Source organism: Elaeis guineensis, chromosome 5 (assembly GCF_000442705.2).
Source record: "Elaeis guineensis isolate ETL-2024a chromosome 5, EG11, whole genome shotgun sequence".
Lineage (NCBI taxonomy): Eukaryota > Viridiplantae > Streptophyta > Magnoliopsida > Arecales > Arecaceae > Elaeis > Elaeis guineensis.
In genome coordinates this window covers 105,283,304-105,295,192 of record NC_025997.2, presented here as the reverse complement: position 1 = coordinate 105,295,192, position 11,889 = coordinate 105,283,304, and the positions used below count along the sequence as shown (strand labels likewise).

Genomic DNA, 11,889 nt, shown 5'->3' with positions numbered 1-11,889 from the left:
CATTTCGCTGAGAAATATTCTCCCATTAGTTTCCAGCCAGACATTCCAACGCAATGTTATAACTAGCTGATCCCAAGCTCGGCACATGATTTGTCCACTTTTCAGCTTCTCCATGAAGTCCAGAGCATATGAAACTTTGAAGGTCATCCTTTTAACTTAAGTACTCTTCAATATTGCCCATAAACTTCCTGCAAAAGTGTATCTAAAGAAAAGATTACACACATTTTGCAAATTGCCACTACAAAGACGGCAACCCCGACTCATCGGCAAACCTTTCTTAATCAACTTTTTCTTTATATGCGACATATTCTTCCAGGGGGAGCCGCAAGAAGATTTTTAACTTTCTCAAAAGGACACCTTAAACCTCCTTTATTAGGGAAATTATAGATCGATGCATTTTAAAATTTGATTTATTCCTATTATTTTTGGTATTTTTTCCATTCAAAAGAGAACCAAAGTTCAAATATTAAATGATGGAATCCCTCCATATTTACAGTTCAAAGAAACAACATCTAAGCTGGGCATGTTCTCGGAAATAAAGGAAAAGAAAAAAGAAACAAAAGAAAACGCCAACTCTTGACACATACTCTTCCAAATCGCACTACCCTTCGAAAACCATTTATTTGGTGGGCAAGAGATCCAAGCCATTTCGGCAAGAAGAATGACAGTTCATTTTTTTTCCCTCTGATCGAAGAGAGGAACAGCATTATTTCACATTGGACGAGGAGAAAAGATTCCCCAACCCGTTAAGAGTAATGACGATGGGGATTTGTTCATTGATAGGGTCCAAAAACTATGCCTTTTTTTAAAAAAATAATTATCTAGTTTTGGTTTTGTAATCCGATGTTTATCTTACCATTTTCTCTAATTTCGTTATGTACAAAGTACTAGATACGTGAGGAAGTTAAGCTTTCATTTCTTGTGACATCAAAATCCAAAGATGATATAATCTCAGAATGCACTCCAAAGCAAGAGAAGAACGAAAATGAAGATCAAAATTGTTACATGTACTTAAATTTACAGTTACATTGTGTCCCAAAAATGGAGGAACACAGAAACCCAACTGAAACCAGCTTCCAAACTTCTCTAATTAGGACCCCAACAGCTCAAGTACATGACCTTCCTAAGTGAATCTTCAGACCGTTTGGCTTTCTCATCGATCCCTTCCCTTCCTTTTATCATTTCAATGTTAGAAGAAGAAGACATCCTTCTGGTCTGAGCCAACGATCCCATGTTACTCTTGGCTCGCTGTTGGAGAGACCTGAGGGCATAGTTCCATCGGCAAAGCCCCGCTTGATCCTTGAGAGCTTCCACTGCCCCCACGCTTGCTGCCACAATCAAAGAAACCCTCCTCGCAGAGGCCATCTCTTTCTCTCTCTCTTTGATACCGTGAACCAAAAGGTGGAAACAAGAAGAGTGCTTTGGTGAGTTTGCTGGAAGCGGTAGATATATAAAGCCATGATAAAGAAGGGATAAGAATTGTTGGAATGGGAGAAAACCGGGGGTGAGCTGCTGCTTGTTTTCCCTACTGGGCCCCGCGGTTTCCAGGATACCAGGGGCTATATTGTTTGTCTATGATTGATCTAAAGTTTCAGCATCAAGGGACAATAATGGATCAATTGCGGTTGGCTGCACCTAGAATTCATAGGCCTTGTCTTAGGTACATGCTGGTAGAGGCTGTTGATCGGGGTCGATGGCATAGTACGTGACCGGACCCGATTCAAAATTTTGGGGTTGGGTCGAAGGTTGTATGAGCTGATAATAAGTTGCATGAAAAATTTTCTGTACACCGCCTGTGGAGTAGAAAATTCAATTCGGAGCACCTTGTCTCTGATTGAATTATATAATTATTATTTTTTAATATATATTTAATATATTTAATTTTTTAATTTTTTTATTTGAAATTTTGGATAATGAAAATATCATTTTTTTTTTTTTTTAAATTATAATATCCTATGCCGATATTATGATATCCTGCATTAAAATTATATTTTTCTACACAAAATATCATAATTTTTTTAGAAATTAAACCATGTTCTTGACCAAGTTAATCCAATATCATCAGCTTATCTAATTCATGATCAACGAGCTATACTTAGCAATGGTTGGACATAGATAATTAGGTTAAGTGCTATAAATTAGACTTCATAGTTGATGAAATTCAATGTATGCATAAGGATATGTAGACTGCCAATGACATGCTGATTCATCTGCAATAGTTATGAGATGATCAGAGTCGCACAGTGCATGAGATGCATGATGGGCAGTTTGTCCATAATCGATGATCAATAATATTGAAGAGCTTGAAAGGCTTGATATGATCATGCATAAAAAATTACTAATGGATTTGATCTTGCAATCTCTAATTCATACGAATAGTTTGTGAAACTATTATATGAATAAATATTATAGCACCTTAACTGAATTGGTCAATATACTGGTAACTAAAGGACTTTGAAAAGTTCAGAGGTACATACCTGGAGAACCTAAAGAAATATTGACATGCTTTTGGAAAGTATGTTGAATTGCTTAAAATTGATCTTATGGTTTTCTCTTTTTCATTAGACTCTAATGCATGTTACGCACTTTAGTATAAGGTCTAAAGAAGGAAGAGGATTGTGGAAAGGTAAAGTGACTCTTTTGAGTCAGTAATGGTGCAAACGTTGCACTTAGGTCGTAGGCACCTAATCTCGGTGATTATCGTTTGGATTTTGTTTATTATCATTTGCATGATGATGCATTTATGAACTTATTTGAGCAAATAGTGAATGTCATTGGGTCTGAGAGATCCAGAATCAAATAACCTGAAGTATATAAATGGTTCTTTTGGCTAGGTCATGTATGAGAAGAAATGATTTACTGACTGGAGAAAATGAACTTTTGGGCTTATTGACTGTTAAGTCATATCTATTCTGTGAATCATATCTTTGAAAATTAATGACCAAGCTGCCTTTTATAGGTTAAAGGAATAGGACCATTGAGATACTTGTCCTAGTACACATACGATGTGCATGGCCCATTTGATGAGCCAGACTAGGAGGTTATCACTATTTTATCACATCTACTGATGAGCAGTCATGGTATAGGTATATGTATGCGAGATACCAATCTAAAAGACTTTGAAAAGTTTAAAAAATTCAGATATGAAGTAGAAAAGATAAATAAAAAAATTTCTCAAGTTACTTCGATTAGATCAAGGATGCAATACCAAATAAGAAATTTGTCGATTATCTAAAGGGAATGGCATAATTTCATGATGAAATTCTCCTAATACACCTCAGCTCAATAGGGTATCTATGAGGAGCAATAGTGCTATATAAGATATGATCCAGTCTATCATGAATATCACTAGTTTAATTATTTTTTCTTTAGAAACAAGATTTAATTTTTAAAATTTAAATTAAGTTTCCTCTAAAGTTAGTTTCATCACATCATATGAGATATGATATGATGGATAGATTAGAGGATAAGTCTATGAGAATTCGTTTATGGGATATTTCAAAAGTATTTGGGATGTCATTTCTCTTTCCAGTGGTTCATAATATGATTATGACCAATCACACTATTTTTTTGGAAACAATGGGAGGATGAACTCTAAGAAAAGAAAAGAGAGAGAAGAAGAGAAGAAGAAGGGTTCTTCTTCTCTTCATGATGATCTGATTCAGATCCTGTTGGATCTATGCGAAAGAGTTCGCGCAATGATCTCTTTCTTTGAGATTTAGAAGAAGAGATCTAGATCCAAGGATGAGGAGCGAGATCTGTAAGGTGCTAGCACACCGATGATCTCGATGCTTTGATCAGGTAGCTCCGTATGGATACCAGCAGAGGTCGGCCGTGTGCACGACTACGATCAGAATTCAAGACATTCGCAGGATCCAAGGTATGAAGATCTGATCTCCAACTTGTTTTACTAACTATTTGTTTTCTTTTTCAGATTTTAGATCGTGGTTGAATGTTTGTATCAAGATCCTAACTATGATTTTCAGATTAGATCTGGTACGTGATCTAATTAAAATATTTTAATTGATTTACTTTCACTGCTTAGATGTTTAAAAATTTTTGAACTTCATGTACGAAACCATAGCGATTTTCTAATAGTGATTTTTTAATAGTTGACGAGAAGGTGGAGATCTACAAAGCTCGTCTGGTTACCTAAGGATATTGTTAACATTATGGTATTGACTATAATGAGACATTTTCTCTTAAGACAATGCTAAGTATTTCGAAGTTGGAACGTACATTTTGATAAGTGATCAAAATGCATGACTTCGTTGAGAACGAAGAAGAACCCTGCAAATATAAATGGGTTAATAGTTCTGTGAGTATATTTCTTGTTTTGTATATGAATAAAATTTTTTTAATCAGGAATGATATTTTTTACAGAGAATAAAAATTTTATTATTATCATTGTTCTCCATAAAGGATTTGGAAAAAGACACCTCTCATCCTAGGGATGAAGAACTATAGAGATAGATCTAAGAGATTACTTGGGTTATCTCAGTCCAACGTACATAGAGTGTTTATGAATAGAATTTGTTCTATCATGTACACCATATATGAGATCAAACATGGTATACTGACTAAGGTAGTGAGTCGATATTTGCAAGATCTGGATGAGAATCAGTGGAAGGTCATCTCTAAATATTTGAGAAATACCAAGGACCGGTGACTCGGTTATTGAGAATTTGACTTAAAATTTATGAAATTTGATTTCAGTTTTTAGTTAGATATTGTTGGTGTAAAAATCCGCCTGCGCCGGAGAAGCTGGAGTCGTGGGAGTCGCGGTCGCCACCGGGACCTGCCAAAGAAGTCTAAACCGGAGGTGGGGTTGCTCCAGCATGACCCTCCGACGCTCAAGTCAGTTCTCTACCTCAACAAGAATGGAGTGCTCGAACGAAAATTTTAGCATAGTTTTTAGATGAAAAATGAGAGCTTAGAGAATAACGTATCCGGGGTCCCCCTTTTATAGGCGGAGGGAGCAACAGATTGATAGCGATGTTTGTAACCGTCTGGCAGTGGGCTGCCCAGGAGTTTGTTGCGAAGAGTAGTAGAGTGGACCCATGGCTATCACCGGGGCGTGCCACGTGGAGTCTGCCACGGGGAGCAGAGCGGCGTCCGTTGTCGCGGCTTGCCAGAGAATGAAAGAATCGTGCGGTATCCGTCGCAGGAAGTGGAGCAGGATCGTGGCCATTATTGTGGCTTGCCAGGAAGTGATGGAGCCGTGTGGAATCCATCGCAGGAAGTGGAGCAGTGCTGTGGTCGTTATTGCGGCCTGCCAGGGGGTCCAGGCCTATCGGCCGAAGTTCGGCTGGGGTGTCTGGCGGAGAGAGGTGGCTAGCCACCCGTCTGAGAGGAGCTCGGAGTTCGGCTCTCGCAGGAGCTCGGATGGAGTCTTCCTTCAGTCAAAGTCGGGGGTGAAGTCCGGCTCCCGTAGGAGTCCGGGCGGAGTCTTCCCGTAGCCGGAGTCGGAGATGAGGTTGGGGACGAGATCCAGCTCCCGTAGGAGTCCGGGTAAAGCCCTTCCGCAGTCGAGGTCGGGGACGAGATCCAGCTCCCGTAGGAGTCCGGGTTGAGTCTTCTTGCAATCAAAGTCAGGGATGAAATCCGGCTCCCTTAGGAGTCCGGACGAGGTTTACCTGCAATCTGGGTCGAGGACGGAGCCCGGCTCCCGTAGGAGTTCGGGTGAAGCCTTTTCGCAGTCGAGGTCGGGGATGAGATCCGGCTCCCGTAGGAGTGCGGGCTGAGTCTACCTGCAATCAAAGTCAGGGATGAAGTCCGGCTCCTTTAGGAGTCCGGACGAAGTTGACCTGTAAGCGAAGTCGTGGGTAGAGCCCGGCTCCCGTAGGAGTCCGGGTGAAGCCTTTCCGCAGTCGAGGTCGGGGATGAGATCCGGCTCCCATAGGAGTCCGGGCTGAGTCTACCTGCAATCAAAGTCAGGGATGAAGTCCGGCTCCCTTAGGAGTCTGGACGAAGTTGACCTGTAAGCGAAGTCGTGGGTGGAGCCCGGCTCCCGTAGGAGTCCGGGTGAAGCCTTTCCGCAGTCGAGGTCGGGGATGAGATCCGGCTCCCGTAGGAGTCTGGGCTGAGTCCACCTGCAATCAAAGTCAGGGATGAAGTCGGCTCCTTTAGAAGTCCGAACGAAGTTGACCTGTAAGCGAAGTCGTGGGTGAAGCCCGGCTCCCGTAGGAGTCCGGGTGAAGCCTTGCCGCAGTCAAGGTCGGGGATGAGATCCGGCTCCCGTAGGAGTCCGGGCTGAGTCTACCTGCAATCAAAGTCAGGGATGAAGTCCGGCTCCCTTAGGAGTCCGGACGAAGTTGACCTGTAAGCGAAGTCGTGGGTGAAGCCTGGCTCCCGTAGGAGTCCGGGCTGAAATCTGGTAGTTGTAGGAATCTACCGTTGGAGAAGTTCAGCCGTTGGCGAAGTCCGGGGTAGTTCGGATTGGAGTTGAATATGGCTGGAAGAAGTCTGGAAGGGATTCGGGGAGTAGCTGATAGTCGTAGAAAGTCGGCTGGCGGCGGAGCTTAGTGAGCGCTTAGGGCGGTTTAATAGATAATTGGGGGAACTCATGTCGAAGGAGCTCGGGTGGTGTAGTGGGAGTTCGTCCGTCAGGGGAATTCAACTAGCGTTGTGAAAATCCGGCTGTTGGAGAAGTCCGGGGAGGTACCATCTGCTGTCGAAAGCCGGAGGAGTCTGGGGAGGGTCAATCCTGTTAAGAACTTCGGCTGAGGATATTTTATACCCAACACCAGTCCCCCTACTTTCGAGTTCGAATTTTGAATGAAAGAAGTACAGAAAGATTGTCACAGCCGAAGTTGCTCCCTCGATGTCCGCGCGCGATCGTCCTCAGATATTTTAGCATTTAATGCGCGTGCGCCGGAGTCTTTTCAAATCGAGGTGATCCGAAGAGGCTTTTTGGAACCTGCAGCAGAACGGTGCTCAAGGCGTGGCGCAATAAAGGCACTGTCAGCCATCTGCCACTTTTTAACCGCCCATTGTGGTGAGTGGGACACGCGGCAAAAAGAGACCGGCTAGAGGGGATTCGCAATCATCATTATGCCGGATCTCAGGGCCTATTTAAACCCGCACTCCTCCTCCAAGAGTCCCGCTCTATCCGACGGTCTCGTTCTGGCATCCTTCTTCTTCCTGAGAACTTCAATTTTTCTCAGCGCCCTTCCCAGCCTTAGGCGTTCCTCGAGCCGTCCCCCTTTCTGCACCTTCGTACTTCTTCGAATCGCCTAGGTTAGTCTCGAAACTCCTTCCTCTTTTTGTTCTTCCTTTTGGTGTTCGATCTTTCTTCCTCTTGCTCTGCACATCAGTCCCCCAGGACCTTGTCCATGATTTTTCCCGATTTTTAGGGATTTTGCCTCTGTAAGTGATCTTCGTGTGATTCTAGATGTCTTCCAGGGGTTCTTCTTCTAGTGGCTCTAGGAGCTCGTCTGTCTCGGTCTCCCAGAGTTCTCAGGCGGTAGGTGAACCGGTAGGTAGAGCTGAACCTCGTCCGATTTTTGCACCGGACGCCATTCCTTGTTCTCTGACTCCGGACGAACTCCAACTGATAAGAGTTCAGTATGGGGTTCCTCCGGAGTATGACCTGGAACTTCCTGGCCCGTCCGACCGGGCTAGTGCCCCTCCCCCCGGCTGCTTCTGTCTGTACCAGGAGGCCTTTCGTGCCGGACTCCGGCTTCCTCTGCCGCCTTTCGTCATTGCTCTTTTTCAGTTTCTGGACATTTCTCTAGCTTTAGTTGCACCGAACTCCTTTAGGTTTTTGATAGGGTTCCTCTCTCTTTGTCATGTAGTCGAAGTCCAGCCCACCCTTTCTTTGTTTAGATACTTCTACACCTTCAAGCGTCATCCCACGGCGAAAGATTGGTGGTACTTCTCCCCTCAGTTCGGTAGGAAGGGGTTACTGAAGGGTGCCCCTTCTTCTATCCATAACTGAAAGGAGAAGTTTCTTTATGTTCGATGTCCGACCTTGAGGCTAGAGTTGCCCCCTTGGGGCTCTCTGAGGGACTCCGCCCGTCGGACGCCCAGCCTGGAGGGAGACGACCATCAAGCCTCCCAGAAACTCCTCAAATATCCAACTCTTTCTCTCCCCAACCTCTTGAAGGAGCAGTTTCTGTTCAACATCGGCCTGAGCCCCCTGGATCCCGCCAGTATTTCATCTCTCCTTTTTTTTTCTTTCTTTTCCTTTCCTCTCTTTCTCCCACTTCTCTTCTTTTCTTCTTTTTCATGCCCTCCTTTTCTTTTCTCTTTCTCTCTCTCTTCTCTTTTTTTTCTCTTTTTTTTTTTTTTAGGCATGGACGCCGAAGAAGCACAGCTGCTTACCAGGGGCCTGAAGGCTCTCAAAAGAAAGGGCACCACGACCTCCGGGCCGGCGAAGAGGGCCAGAGCGGAGGGGACGAGTTCGGTCGTGCCTGCCCAAGCGACCTCAGCCGCCGATGTCCTTCCAGACACTGAGCGTCCCGCCGCCCGGGCCTCCCCGAGGGGTTTGAGTTCTCCTACCGAGGTCCCCGCTTCAGAGACCCGTCCTGAGGAGGTGCCAGGGGGTGAGAGGAGGAAGAGGAGGAAGACCTTGGCCCGCAGGGTCAGCAGTCGCCGGGCTACCACTGAAGAGTCCCGTGGCTCTGAAGAGGAGCAAGGGGATGATCCCTTTAGTGACAGGGATCTAATAAAAAAGCTGGTTGACGGGTGCTCACTGCCCGAAGTCGTCCAGAGGATCATCCGCGTTGATCCTACACAACGAGTCTGGGACTCGCTGGGGGCCTTCCTCAAGGTAAGTAGATTCGTCCTCCTTTTTTCTTTCGCTTCTTCATTTAATTAACTCCCCGCTCCCATTCTGACTCTCCGGTCGCCCTTGCAGCTCGGGCACCAACTCCTCGCCAACATCGAGACGACAAACAAGGTGGTGGAAGGTCAGCAGGCCGAGGCTGCCCGCCTTAAGGAAATGGCCCTCGAGGTGGCCGGTCTCCGAGAGGCGCTTGAGGGAGAGAGACAGACCTCGGTGGAACAGAAGGCTGACTTGGAGGAGATGGTGAGGAGGATGGAGGCCGAGGTTGCCAACATGGCGGAACAGATCCCGACCCTGGTCTCAGAGGCTAGGAGTCAAGCAGTGGAGGAGTTCAAGACTTCCACCGAAATGAAGAAGTTGAAGGTGGAGTTCGGCCAAGCCGCATTCAATAAAGGGTTCGAGCTCTGCCAAGAGAAGATGGTCATGAAATTCTCCGAGCTCGACCTCAGCTTCTTGGATGAGGCATCCGAGGATGAAGCCGGACCCTCCACCGCCGTTGCAGCCACCGCGGTCCACCCCCCAAAAGTGTCGAGTCCCCCCGTTGATCCAGAGGTCCAAGACCTCTAACTTTGTATTCTTCCTTTATTGCTATTTTTCTTCTTTCTTTTGTCTTCAAGAAACGTTCAGTCAATAAAATTGGTCTTCTCCTTTTGGGAGACTTTTCTTCTCTTCTTTTTCTTTCTTTCTTTCTTCTTCTTTGTAATGAGCTGCGTTTTAACGCATTGACCTCCCGATGGCAGCGCCCCGCCGAAGCGCTTCCCTTGCCTCAGGGGATTCCGCTGGAATCTACAATCCAGCGGCTGAAAAAGGAAGTCCTCCATTTAACAAAAAGGTCGAAGAAGATGGAAGGCGAGCTTTGCAGGTTGAGGGAGAGTTATTCCGAAGCCACCACGGAGGCCACCTACTTTCGGAATCTCTACGTGAAGGGGATCATGGAGTACAGCCAGAGGAATGTGAACTTTGAGAAGGAGCTTGAGGAACACAAGAAACGTGCCAGCGATCAAATTTGGACTCAAGCCGCTAAAATCAGTTCCCTCAGGGTGGAGCTGTCGGCTGCCCGGGAGAGGATTGGCCAGCTGGAGGGAAGTTCATCCCGGCCTTTGACTCGGGCCGACAGCGACCGGGAGTGGTCGAAGAAGGTCTCCGACCTCTAGCAGCAGCTCCAAGATGTCGAGGCGAGCTACGATGCGTACAGGGCTGGCTAGTGCAAGCAGGTAGACGAATACAAGGGGAGACTCAAGGTGGCGACCGATGAAGTTGCCTGTCTTCAAGGGCAGCTGGCTGGCAGGGCTCAGCTCGCTTCCTCTCGGGATTCCAGCAAACTCCAATCCTTGAGAAGAACCACAGAAGAGCTTTCTATCGCCCTTGGGAGGAGGACGGCCAAGCTGCAGCAATTGAAGATCCAGCTGGCATGCGAGCAGCAGGCCATCAAGGATGCGGAGGCAGAATCTGAGGTCTTGAGAAAGAGGCATTGAGAGGCAGAGAACGAAAGCCAGCAACTCCGTCGGGTGTCCAAGGACATGCTGCTGAAAAAGAGAGAGCTAGAAGAAGAAGTTGAAAATCTGAAGCAGTCCTTGATGAGGAGTGAAGCAGATAATTCGAGGTCGGAAGGAGCAGAGCTTCCCTAGGGCTCTTTTTGGCTTTCCATCTTTCCATGCATACATTTTCTCTTTTGTTGTTTTGTTTGGTTCTTGTGGTTTTGCTTTTCTTCCTTTAGCCTTCTGGGCTTCGTGGTGTATATTTCGCAAATGAAATGAAAAGAAGATTTTGTGTTACCTCATCCACGTATTGTATTAAATTATCGTCTGTCGAACTTCTTTTGTCTTTTGACTTGTCCGACGTCGATGTCGTTTGGAGATGCCCAGTCGTCGCCACGCTGATTTGCTTTTCTTATCGTCCATGGCCGTAGGCTCGAGCTCGGTGGTTTGAACTCCGCATTACCTCGAAGGGGTCGTCATTTTCTTGACCTGTGTCGAGAGCCTTCTTAAAGGCCGGGGATGTTTGGTAGGAACTCCCATCTTTGTTGAGACGAAGTTCCCTATGTTTTTGGTGTAGTTTGTTTTTCATCTGTTGCCGATGTGGTTCGTCGCTTTTCCTTTTTAATTTTTCTTCTCTTTTTCGAGCGAGGGTCCTCCCCTTGCTTTTCATGGGGTCGCATAGAGGTGTGGAGGTGCCATTGAGGAGACTTTTCCCTTTATCCGATCACGTTGGGTGACCAGATTTTTGTCATCGTCAGGATGAGGTCCTCCTTCTGTCCTTGACGTAGTCGATCTCAGCTCGGGTTAGGACGAGGTTCTCCTTCTGTTCCCAACAGGGCTGTGGGGGCACATAAAGGTCGTTGCAAGGACCTCTCCCCCCATCCGGTCTAGAAGAACTGGGTCTTCGACTTTGCTCATGTCAGGACGAGGTTTCCTTCTGTTCCTAACATGGCTGTGGGGGCACATTAGGGCATTGTAGGGCCTCTCCCCCCATCTGATCTAAAAGAACCAGGGCTTTTGACTTTGCTCATGTTAGGGCGAGGTCCTCCTCCTGTCCCTAACAAGGATGTGGGGGCACATTAGGGCATTGTAGGGCCTCTCCCCCCATCCGATCTAAAAGAATCGGGCCTTTGACTTTGCTCATGTTAGGGCGAGGTCCTCCTCCTGTCCCTAACAAGGCTGTGGGGGCGCATTAGAGCGTTGTAGGGCCTCTCCCCCCATCCGATCTAAAAGAACCGGGCCTTTGACTTTGCTCATATTAGGGCGAGGTTCTCCTCCTGTCCCTAACATGGCTATGGGGGCGCGTAAGGGCGTTGTAGGGCCTCTCTCCCCATCCGGTCTAAAAGAACCGGGCCTTTGACTTTGTCTATGTTTGGGTGAGGTTCTCTTCCCGTCCCCAACATGGCCCAGGGGGCATCCAAGGGCCGTTATGTGGGCCTCTCCCCCGATCCGATCTTAAAAAATCAGACTTTCATTTTGCTCATGTTAGGACGAGGTTCTCCTCCTATTCCTAACATGACCATGGGGGCACTCAAGGGCCGTTATATGGGCCTCTCCCCCGATCCGATCTTAAAATAATCAGACTTTCATTTTGCTCATGTTAGGATGAGGTTCTCCTCCTGT

The 11,889-nt window shown here is 46.4% G+C and overlaps 1 protein-coding gene across 1 annotated transcript; it reads right to left on the bottom strand.

Moving 5' to 3' along the window:
• Positions 1-986: 986 nt before the first annotated feature.
• Positions 987-1,436, bottom strand: LOC140850997 (uncharacterized). The gene has a single exon (XM_073257022.1). It carries the CDS (start codon positions 1,363-1,365, stop codon positions 1,087-1,089), a length of 279 nt encoding a protein of 92 aa, XP_073113123.1. The 5' UTR covers positions 1,366-1,436; the 3' UTR covers positions 987-1,086.
• Between the last annotated feature and the right edge of the window lie 10,453 nt (positions 1,437-11,889).